General features: G+C 41.2%; 1 protein-coding gene across 1 annotated transcript in view; it reads left to right on the plus strand.

Annotated features, from left to right (window-relative positions):
• Nucleotides 1–12,371, plus strand: part of LOC144828052 (ethanolaminephosphotransferase 1-like) — a 581,090-nt gene that overhangs the window by 118,563 nt on the left and 450,156 nt on the right. Inside the window, exons 2-3 of the mRNA XM_078686188.1 lie at nucleotides 3,833–3,901; nucleotides 10,587–10,695. Of these exons, the coding sequence (XP_078542314.1) occupies nucleotides 3,833–3,901; nucleotides 10,587–10,695 (178 nt within the window). The remainder of the gene's footprint in view (nucleotides 1–3,832; nucleotides 3,902–10,586; nucleotides 10,696–12,371) is intronic.

Here is a 12,371-nt window from a genome sequence, read left to right on the forward strand (position 1 = left end):
TTGAATTTCAGTTGTGATTACTTTGTAATAGAAGTGAAAAACAAAAACAAATTATAAAATTATACAAAGTAGTATAGAATATTTTTATATGTGTAGGTGATATAATTATACCAATAGGATATTTTTGACAAATTAATAGTGTGTCTATAGTATTAATTTAAGTATTGTGTGTTTATTTAGATGTGAAAACATATAAAACGTTAATTAATTATGCAAACAGATGCATATAAAAAGTCGATATAGCTGATAATCCGATATTGAAGTGCACGATATTTTTGATGTCGATATTATAGTTATTGTCATTATATTTTGCAGATAGCGATATTTTTGTTTTCCGATGTTAATGTAGTCGATATAAAAGTAAACGATGTTTTTGTATATCGATATTAAAAAATCGATATTTGTGTATATATCTAGTTAAGTATAGGAACCCGATATTTTTGATTTCGATATTTTTGCTCCGATATTTTTGTACGTCGATATTGTGAATCTCGATATTTTGTCAGACATTCATTATAACATCAAACACAGAAATACAGTTAATACAATTAAGTAACTCAAAATTTACTGACCAATTTACATAAAAAGAGAAACGTTTAATGTGTAGATGCCATGAAAGTGAAGACAAATCAAAGGTCTTGGAAAAACAAAGTAGCTGTCATTAAAACTGTAAAACGTGAACAAAATAGAATACAGTGTCTTTGTAGTAAAGTGGGCTGGGACTTAAACACCCATTACAATTGACTTGTGATGGGCCGTGGCTGTAAAGGTGATGGTTCTTCCCAGTCACTAAGGCTACTTGCCCCTTCAGTCTCAGGTTTTCTCACATGATAGCCTTTTTAACAATTTTGACTCTTATTGAAGTTCGTGGCACACTGTTTTCACATTGCCAGCTTTCCGCCACCCTACCACAAGCCTGGACTTCACGCTTTAGAAATTCATGTAGGGTTGGGTGAACAGGTGCATAAGCGAAAGGTTAAGGCTTTCTGACTTAAGGTTGCAGGTAGAGAAGCCGCTGGGTCTGTCTTAGACAATAGTATCCATTAACATGGGGAGCCTAAAATCATCTCCCCATAGCCTGATACATTTTCTGTAGCTGTTTGTACTGTATCTCTGCGCAAGTGGCTCCAGCATGAGGGCAAAAAGAAAGGGGTTCAACGGGCAACCCTGTCTCCCCTCTCTAGTTGGGCTCACTTTGACAGGGTGTTATTAGTCCTTATCTATGCTCTTGGGGCCTTGTATCCCAGTAGCGCCCAAAGAAAGGTTTATCCAACCCTAACTCTGACAACACACCTGTCTTGAAGTTCCACTCCACTCTGTTGAGTGCCTTCTTGCCATCTAAGGACTGCAGTGATTCCCCTTGCGCCCTATGTTGATTAGGTGTAATGGGATGTATGACGTTACAACGCATACTTTTACCACGCATACCTTTACAACGCGGTTTTTACATCGCATACCATTACAACGGATAGCGCTTTTGGGTGTTGGATAGTGAATAGTTTAATTTACTATTCCAACTCCAGTCCCCGTGGACACTAGGGAAGGTTATTGGATAGTAAATTAACCTATTCCCTATCCTAGAGCGCCCCCCAGCGCAATGCGTTGTAATAGTTTGCGTTGTAAAAGTTGCGTTGTAATGGTAGTTCGTTGTAAAAGTTTCGTTGTAAAGGTTGTATACCGATGTAATGTTTCCTTTATATTGCCACCCTGGTGTCAGTTGGCAATGAACCCCAGCTGATCGGGATGGATTAATGATGGCATGCCATCTTGCAGTCAGGATGTGATAATGTTTGTTACTATTTTGGCATCTACATTGAGAAGTGAGATTGGTCTGTAGGAGGCACCATCATTGCCTGGCTTCCTTGATTCGAGTATCTGGGAAATTGTCGTTTCCAACCTCAAGGGAGTGACCGTTCCCTCCTGGACTATTCCCCACAAGATCCTCAGCAGTGATGGCAGTAACTGGACCACAAATGAATTATAACATGGAGCAGTGAAGCTGTCCAGGCCTGGCACTTGTATCACCTCTTCTGTGATTGGTTCCTCAAGATTAGCCTTCTCCATTTCTAACAGATCGCGCAACCTCACCTAAGCTAGGTAGTACTGCCTGGTCCCCACCCCTATAGTGTCCTTTGATACGAGTTCTTGTAGAAATTCTGAAACCATTATGCCTTTTCTGCCTCCCTACTTTGAGTGGCTCCTTTTGAGTCTTTTACTACCATGATGTAACTACTTGTCTTACTTAGAGTGTAATGGGTTTGCCAAGAGTTTTCCTGGTGTGTTGCCCAGACATAGATTTGTTGGTCTAGTTTGTCATAAAGGTAGATAGATCTCCTATCTATTTCTAGCGTAGTTATGTGCCATCCTACAGCAATCACTTTGCGTTGTAGGTTTTATGACTGGGTGCTTTTATGTGTTGCTTTCACTGCTTGGAGGCTCCCTCTCTGCTCTATCAGCAGGGCTTGCTCATCTTTTTCTTAAGTGCAACTTCCCCTGTGAAGTACCCCCTTTTGGCTGCCTTGAGAGTAGCATCCAATCACATCGCATTGTCATTTGTGAAAAGATAGACAGAGATGCTTTGTCTAATATTCCAAGAGCAATCAAGGTCTTGAGTAGAGTCATACTGGGGGGCCAAGTGGTTTTGCCTATGGAACGAAAAAACCTATTTCCTCCAGTGTGCAGGATACCAGGCCCTGCTCTGTCTCTGTAATATGAGCATTTTGTCTAGCTAGCAGGACACAGTTCAGGATGGCTTTGTGGGGGGCTGAGTCAACATTTATTGGGTGTCAGCTTTCTTCCTGCTGCTCCTTGCTGCTTGTCAGGGCTGCTGCTCCCACTGCCCCACCTCATTCCACCTGGTAGTTTTTTGCTAACAGTTGCCAAGCAAAGTAAAGTTCTTTTACACTGACTGCCTCTAGTAACCCAGGAGTGACCGGCATGCACTAGAAAATCGACCATCTCCTGCATATCTCCTATGTCTCTGTACGCCTGGTGGTGTTCTACAGTGAAACAAACAAAGTACACCAAAGAACACTGTGATGTGCCTGGGGAATGTGCAGTGTGTCTGCATGGGTTATGTGTTAGTGCATCCTTCTAATGAATGCAATGAATGAATGAATGAATACGCACTTATATAGCGCATGGCTACCCATAGGGCATCCCAGCGCATATTGTCACCACACTCATTCAACAATGATCAAGCAAAAAGAAAGAATGAGAATGGCGTTGAATTCCTCACCCACACTCCTACGTTTCACCACCCTACCTCTTCTTTTTTTTATTTTTGGGCTTAATCTTTGTTTTTCAAATGGTCCGGCAGCTGCAATTTCTATCGGATCACTCCTTTCTCTATTATGCGCTTTTGTTCACTTTTAAAAAATGTACTGTTCCAAGAAATGTGTCTGCCATCTTGGAACGGTATATTACAAGTAAATGAAAAAGGCAGCCGTAGCGTTATGAGGTAAACATGAACATGCATGGTGAAGCATTCGCGCACGTGCGTAATCATACTGACGCAGGTTATTTTCCTATTTTTGGGCCGAAGCTGTGTAGCATTGACAATAACCATAGTTTTCATTTTGGTCAATGACGTTTAGAATTTACAGCAAGCTTTGGCAAGAGACAGACACCTTTCAAAGAGCTTGTTTATCATTCTTTGTTGTACAGTAACACACTGAATTGGATAGCAACTTTTAAAATAGAAGCATTACCTCCTCCAAAATATTTATATGTGATGGTTGTACCTAATTTGTATGCAATAATGCCAAGAAGAAAGAAAAATAAGTTACATTGTTTTGTTTTCGTTTACTTGACATATTTTGTCTCTTTTTAGTACAGTGCAGTGGATACAAACCCTTTATCAGTGTATATCATGCAACATGTCTGGAATAAAGTAGTAAAGGTAAGAATGGAACTTCTACACCTTTAAAAGGGCAAAAAGGCCCAGTTTGGGCACGTTTTTTCACATACTCAGGATGCACTGAGATAACAATGCTGATAATAATTGACTGAATATTGATTCTAGAGCAATAAATGCATTGTTTGTCTTACAGTCAAGGACAGGTCTCATCACTTGCAGTGTTTTATCTGAGCACATTTAGCTTCTATGTTTCTCTTACTTTTGAAGTTTACCCAGGTTGTCTCAGATCTCTGCATTTCGATCGGAGCATCTGTTTGATGAGGGTGTTCCAGTAGTCCCCCACTTATTTTTTTCCATCATTCCAAGCTTCTGCATGAATGCCGTTTTTCTTCAGTACCCACCTTGGAGTGACAGGGGAGAAACATTAACTTAGGATGTGTCATGGGCAATCCACATTCCATCCACAGACAGGCACAGTTCCTACTGTCTAAAGCGCTGGCTTAAATTCCCATATTCACAGAGGGAAATTTGCATATGTAGATTTACTCACTTGTAAATTTAGTTTTGCTCTTTGGTGTAAATCCACACTTTGGTGTTATTCACAATTTCAGAGTTTAGACTTACATGTCTTTACTCACTGAAGCTAGGGTGTGAAGGCATCTAAGAACATATTTATGGTTGTAAAGTTACTATTAGCAATGTATCACATGTAGTTTGAGCTCTGCGCCCCTGGGAAAGACATCTCCAAAGTGTGGGCAAAACGAGTATTATTTATTAAAAAATTGAATACATTACTTTAAGATAAAAATCCAATTGTAAATGCACATGCAATAATTATTAATAACCTAGAACTAATAAAATAAAATGTCACAGCACAATAACTTATTGCATTATATCTTTATTACATATGTAAATAATTAAAATGTATTCATGTATTTCTCATAATATTACTTTTAAACAAAATGTAAAAACCCATAAACACTAGCATGTTACTATTTACTTAATATTTTACCAAGTGTAATCAAGGTATTTGCTTAATTAATTTGAACTCATTTAACATTTTTAATAAATGTTTCAAAGTTTAATGAAGTAACCCAGTGTTGGACAGGCCTTTTATTTCTTTGGGCTTTCCTCCAAAGGGGCCAGAGCACCTCGAGGCGGGTTTTGAAAGCCTATGGCCAGTTGAAAGTGGGTGTTTTAGGAGAAAGAAAAAGGGGTGGGGAGAGAGAGATCAGGGAGGGAGAACAGAGGACGGGGAGAGAATGGATGTATTGAAAGAGAAAGAGAGAGCTAGATCGAGATGGGGAAATAAGCGGTGCTAGCTTTAGCATGTTTACGAGGGCTTCTTATGGTCCTGCCTGTGCAACGGCATCCACTCCTTTTCCATTACTGAATCCCACAAATAGCTTTGTCCATTTCCATCAACCCTCGTCTGTATCCAGCAAAGGTTTATTATCAGAATAATTCCAAAATATTGTGTGACCATACAATTGTGGTCAAAATATCATGACTACTGACTGGGAGGCAGACCTCGATGGTGTTGGAGAGCGGAGCACATAGTGTACCTCAGTAGAGGTTGCCCGCGCAAGTGGGAAAAGATTTGGTGGTGTTGATAGGGGTACAGAGGTCTATAAACTGCAAGGGTGTGATGATTAATATGTGTATGCTGTTAATGGGTCATCTGAGTTGTAAGGGTCGTGTTCCTTGCTTGTTAAACTATGTCAGATGATGTTATCCATTTACTGATGCAGGAATTGAACTGTGTTCTCTTTAGCTAAATGATCTGTGAGATTATGAATTGCTATTGCAGTATTGTACTGTTGATTGAACACTTTTTAATACAAAGATTTTTTAAAAGACATATCATGGCTACAAAATAGCCTATGACATAATATCAAAGGAAATTATATTCATCTTTCATTTTTGTAAATGACTTCAATATTAAAACTATAGTGTAATAAAACATGGTAGCCTTTAATATCGTTGTAATTAATATTAAAATGTGTTTGTTAATTTTTACATACAAGTATAATATGTTAGGGCCTCATTTAGATTTTGATGGTTTTACTGTTGTCCCGCCACAGCGGAGCTTCCAAGTACTCCGTCAGACTGACGGCGGTCCGCCTGCCCTATTTAGAAGTATACTGGCCGACATGACATACTTCTCAGCTCGCGAATAGTACTCTGTCGCTATCAGGGCGGCGGGATTGCGCCGAGGCGACTAAGATTTCACAGTTGTGCTTGCAGTGTTCTGGCGTTGGGGTGACAAGGTAGTAATTCAGTCTCTTGAAGCTGTTAACATGGGACTATTCCTGTGGCTGTAGGCTGGATGCAAGCATTGCACATCTGATGTGTATTGGGTAATTATTTGCATCTGCATACCACACTATAAAGCACACTCCATACCAGACCATGATCCTTTGCCACTCCACAATAGCAAATCATTGTTCCATGGCAATTTCTCAGTCAAGTCAGGTTTTCTTTTTGCTTTTCCTGTTACTTGTTCATTCTCTCTCTTTTGTAAATTATTTTTTGGTGGATAATTACAATCAGTTATGTTTATCATTTCATAATGCCGGAGCACAAAAAAATCACTTTTTATTGAGGGAGAATTGTCAGTCATCGTGGATGAAATAATGAGAGTAGCACCACAATTGTTTGCAGCCCAGGTCTAAAATACACCCCTATATCAGAAAAGGGAAATGTGGGCCAGAATAGTTGACGGAGTGAATGCTGTAGCAAACAACCTACACACACAGGAGGAAATTATGAGGCGGAACAACATGGGGGGCAGAGTGTATTCCCTGGAGACACAGAACATTGGTGGTGGTTCTCCCAGACCCCCTTTTAACTATATTCCTTGGGAGGAGACGGTCATGCAGATCCTACATCCTGAAGGATTAACAGGAATCCTTGGGGGAGTGGAGACTGATAAGTTGCACTTTGCAATGTAGCGTCATGGCATAGTCATTGGGTGGTCAAAGGTAAAGTATGCCTGCCTCACCCGAGGCACCTCTGGAAAGTGTAGAAGTGTCCAGAGATCAGAAGTGGTACCCCCAAATGGAGAGGAACACAAGGTCAAACTATGAGGGAAAAAATAAAAACCAGTTTGCACACCAAAGGTAAATTTATTCAAAAAGGTGAGAACTGTTAGCTAAGACAAGTTGGGTATATTCGGTAATCATGTAACTAGATTATCATATACGGTTTGTTGATAAAAGTCGACATGTTTCTGCTCCTTATGGCCCAGCCGGGTCTGTGGAGCTTTCGTCAGGACAAATACAAAGGGGGAGTTTACTTACACAACTTGTGCAGTATTCATGTGCTAAGGCAATCACAGATTCATTTTCCTGTATATTGGAAACACAAAACACAACATCATATTGTTCATATATGTAAAATAGGCATTCTGGACTGGCCAATTGTGTCACAGTCTATGACACACTATTCTTATTAGAAGGTGCCAATTTACCAAAGGTGCATAGTAATAAATGCACACAAACTATATGTGGGCGGTGAAGAAGATGGAAAAAGTGAGGGAAAACAAGGTTGTGGTCTCAAAAAAACACTTGTTGTGTGGTTCTAAGATGAATGTAGACTACACATTTGAGAACACCGAGAAATCGTGTATATATTAGAGACTACCGGTGAATGACAAAAGGTTTACTGTATACAAATGTTTACCACACAACAAGTGTTTTTTATAATTGATGCCTGTGTTAGCAAGGTAATGGTGTCTGCCAGACGGACATAGGTTACCACTAGCTTCCTAGCGTCACAACTAAGAAATGATACACAGTAACTTGATTGTTCGCTTTCCGATTGAGACCACAACCTTGTTTTCCCTCACTTTTTCCATCTTCTTCACCGCCCACATATAGTTTGTGTGCATTTATTACTATGCACCTTTGGTAAATTGGCACCTTCTAATAAGAATAGTGTGTCATAGACTGTGACACAATTGGCCAGTCCAGTATGCCTATTTTACATATATGAACAATATGATGTTGTGTTTTGTGTTTCCAATATACAGGAAAATGAATCTGTGATTGCCTTAGCACATGAATACTGCACAAGTTGTGTAAGTAAACTCCCCCTTTGTATTTGTCCTGACGAAAGCTCCACAGACCCGGCTGGGCCATAAGGAGCAGAAACATGTCGACTTTTATCAACAAACCGTATATGATAATCTAGTTACACGATTACCGAATATACCCAACCTGTCTTAGCCAACAGTTCTCACCTTTTTGAATACATTTACCTTTGGTGTGCAAACTGTTTTTTATTTTTTCCCTCATAGTTTGACCTTGTGTTCCTCTCCATTTGGGGGTACCACTTCTGATCTCTGGACAGTTCTACACTTTCCAGAGGTGCCTCGGGTGAGGCAGGCATACTTTACCTTTCACCACCCAATGACTATGCCATGACGCTAGATGAGGGGCGGAAAAACAAATATACCGCATCGTTAATATCTTCAGCGTCTATGAGGGTTGTCAAATCGAACCAATGGTTCGTGTAGATACAAGTGTCCTTTTCTCATTGATTAATCAAAATACTATCCCTGGGGAACTGAACGGGACAAGAATTCCTCATCCCTCTTCTTTGATGAATGCACTTTGCAATGTGTCACAAAACCTAAATATCCTGTTTGTTTTTAAGTTAGCTGTTGCTAATGTGTTCAGTACAATTTATTTTACATAGAAAGCTAAATGTATCAATAACATCTTGTTTGGCTTGTCTGTTTGAATGTATTGAGTTGTATCGTTTTTAATACGACTTATCCCTGTGCTTTTAAAATGACGCAGCTCGGCGCAGCAAAATGGCTTGCGTCGCTGCGTCATTGTTTTTTTTTAAATGAGGCCCTTTTTACTTTGAAACATCACCATATAAATGCAAATGTCACAAGGAAGATGACATGCTGATGACACCTAAAACAGATTAACAGAAACAGATGAGTAATAGAACATAACAACCTTGACACATTACTAAGTTATCTTTTTGAAGACACATTTTCAAAAACACAATCAGAGATAACCAATCAAAATGAAAACGAAAGTCAATGTGTCAAAACTTTGATCTACAAAGACCCGTAGCCTGGATTTCCCGCAATTTGTCCTTCCTAAAAATTGGCCAGGACAAATAATTTTCCTCATTACTAAGGGTGGGCAGAGAACTCCGCTCAGCCAGGGAAGTTTGGAGGGATTTGCCTACTCTGCCCTCCGCTGGGAACACGGACTAAAGGGTAAAAGTCCAACTCCGCAGCAGAGCGGAGTTAGCCAGCGCCCCTCCTGCTAAATAGGCTCCCCGCCTCCACCCAACCTAATAAAAAATATTTACAACCTAAACTTGTGGGTAGTGATTGATTTGTACCTCAGTCACAGCGGAAAAACTGAGATAAAATCACAGATCGGTTGTTGTGTGATTAATCTGGAATTCTTGGTGGCGTCTTATTTGTACATCCTATGCTTGCATAGCTCTTTGTGTGAACTCGGAGGACCACTGGCAGGGTTATGGGGTTTTACCTGAGACAGAGCATGCGCTTTTGTCAAAAACTTATATTAACAAAAAAAAGCTTAATACGGGCTTATAGCTTGCCAATTACTTACCATGACTACTATTTGCTGGTTTCCACGTCTGGTTTCCTTGCTTCTTACTGGTTGGCGCCTCCTGCTTCCTCCTGGGGCTTCAGTGTTGTCTCTACAATGGGGCATAGCCCTAGTACAGCTTCCTGTTTGCAGTGTCCTTCCATGAGCTGTGCACTTTTTTTTGCCTTTTATTATGCACTCTACGAATGCATACAGGCTGTCTCCCTCCCGTCCCCCTCCTTTGTGTTGATTGCCCCCCCACCCTCCTCCCACTGTCCTTTGTTGCTGTTTCCTCCTTTCTCCCCGCACCTTCCTTGTGTTGCTTCCCCATGCCCTCTACCTGCAGTCTGTTGTTGCTTCCTCCCTCCTTTCCCACACCTCCCCACTGATGCTTCCTCCACTCGCCCTCCTCCCGCTGCCTATTTCTGCTCCCTCCCTTGTGTTGCTTGTCCCCGCACTCCTCCCGCTGTACGTTGCTGCTCCCTCCTCTCCGCACCTCCTTCATGTTTCTTGCCCCCATGCTTTTTAGTGATATTGCACAGCAGCACGGGCTACTGTGCAACATGCTTTAAAGAAATAAAGTGCTATGACATGGTCAAGGCTGGCCACTTTATACCTATTTTTTAAATCTTTACTTTAAGTAATCTTGCACAGCAGCTAGCACTGCTGTGCAACACCTAGAGAACGTTGTCAAAGCCAATAGATAGTGCATGGGTAAAACCTATTAGCTTTGCCAATGGTTGTTTTTCCCCAATTTGCAATCCACTTGGTACAATTTCCACACTGTGAGTGAGAAGGTTAGTTTCAAAAGATACAAAATAAAGGAAGATTTTTTATCAGATATTTATGTTATCCTCTGTTATCATGTGACATTTATAAGTTAACATCATATTAACTACCACTGATTGCTTGAAATTGCTTTGTGGTTTTATGAAAGGCAGTACTGTTGGTTCAATGCACGTCACAGGAAGCCATAAATCAAAACTCACATTGTAACCCTGCATCAAATGTAAATATATGTGGTTTGCAAACATGGCGACAGTCTCACTCCGGTGGTTTCTTTACAGTTTTTATTGATGAAAATGATCAGGGTTTGACTTGTCACTGAGATATCTAATGTCCACCTTTGTTGTCTTTTTCAGCTTGTGCCTGCCTGGATTGCCCCCAATCTGTTAACATTTTCCGGATTTCTACTGATTTTAGTTACATTTTTTATATTATCATTTTATGATTGGGATTACACTGCATCAGGTAATTGATTTAAGATAGCACAGTGAACTAAATTGCTAATTCTGTTTAACCTAATTATTTATTGTGCTTTTTAATATTAAAACATGGACCTCGATACTTCTAGTTGTAACACGACACTGGAAATACTGCCTTAATTTATAAAATGCAAGCAATGTACGGAGTAGGGAGACAATGATTCCATTAAAAAACATAATTTTGCAATCTCAATGTAATTTAGATAACGCCTTAACTTAATTCCACATGTATTTCCCTGATTCATTTTTGCACATATATAAAGTAACTGTGAATTATTCCATAAAGTTGTATTGAAGCCTACCTTTTTCGGAAATGTGGTTATGTCCCATGGTACCTTCATATAGAAAAGTATGGCATTGGACTGACCCTTCCAGGGCTCAGCATCAAAATATGGCAGTAAATCTAGCCTTACTAAGGGGCTCATTACGATAGCAGTAAATCCGCCACTGCCAGCCTGCCGGTGGCGGATTCACTGCTAACGTGCGGCCATTCTCAGTTCGCCAAATTAGGATGGTGGGCAGTCTGCTGGCGGACTGGAAGTCCGTCTGCCACAGGTCCGACAAAGGCAGTTGTAGCGATTGCCAGTCGGATCTGGAAAGTATACCTACAATGGTTGGAGTGCCTAGCAGGCACCATCCGCCATATTAGGATGCTCCATCTCCGCCAGCTTTGAATGGCCATTCAAAGGCTGGCAGAGCTTGACTTTGGGGGCCCATTGTGGCCCCCCCTTCAGCAGGGGAACTTTCCTTCTGCACTTGGGGGGCACCAATGGTGCCACTCTACATTTCTCTACATGCTCACTTTGCCACTGGATTCAAGCAAGCCTGGCTGAAGACGGCTGTAATGCCAGAAACCGGTCCTAGGAAGCTTGAGTCCGGTCCAGGGAAGGCATGGCTTGGCAGTTCGGGCTGGACTGTTCCCATGAGGCACAGGGTCAGACTGATTTGCATATGGCCATGTCTGAACTGGGGTGGCAGAGTGGGCTAAAGAACTGTGATGGATTAAACCCAGATCTGTTGACTGGGTGTAAGTGTTTGATTGGTTCAGATGCTCCGTCCATCACCAGCCCCTTTTGTGACCTAAAAGAGAGACAAAGTTGTTTGATTGTCTTGGTATAATCGGGCAAGAGCATTGTGCATGTATATTGATATTGAAGGTCAGGCTGCCCACGGACCTCTCTGAGGATAGCGTCTCTATCTTGGAAATTCAGTATTTTAGTGACCAAGGTGTGTGCCGGTACCCCCGGAGGAGGAGGTGGGGTAAAGAATCGGTGGACCACTCCACCAGAAACCAAGGCGAAAGAGCGGCCTCCTCCTGGACCCATAAGCAAAACCAAGTCTCCAGGAATTTTGCAACATCCGGCACCTCAGACTCCTTTGGGAAACCCACATTGTTAAATTATTGTGGCAAGAGTGGTTTTCAGCATCTTCAGCCCTCTCCTCTAGGGCTGCCACAGAGGACAGCAGACCAGCGATAATCCACCTTTTGGAGTATGTGTGACTATAAAGAACATCCTGCCTTGCCACCAACTAGAGAGTGGGCTCGAATAGGTGGCAAGGCATGATGTAGAGTATGTGTAACTATAAAGGACATCGTTGCCCTCTGCCCTCCTGGACCAGGAAGCCAGTATCCCCTAAAATTCTGGGTTGATTGAGCTACGT

This window comes from Lissotriton helveticus, chromosome 4_1 (assembly GCF_964261635.1).
Source record: "Lissotriton helveticus chromosome 4_1, aLisHel1.1, whole genome shotgun sequence".
NCBI classification, from domain to species: domain Eukaryota; kingdom Metazoa; phylum Chordata; class Amphibia; order Caudata; family Salamandridae; genus Lissotriton; species Lissotriton helveticus.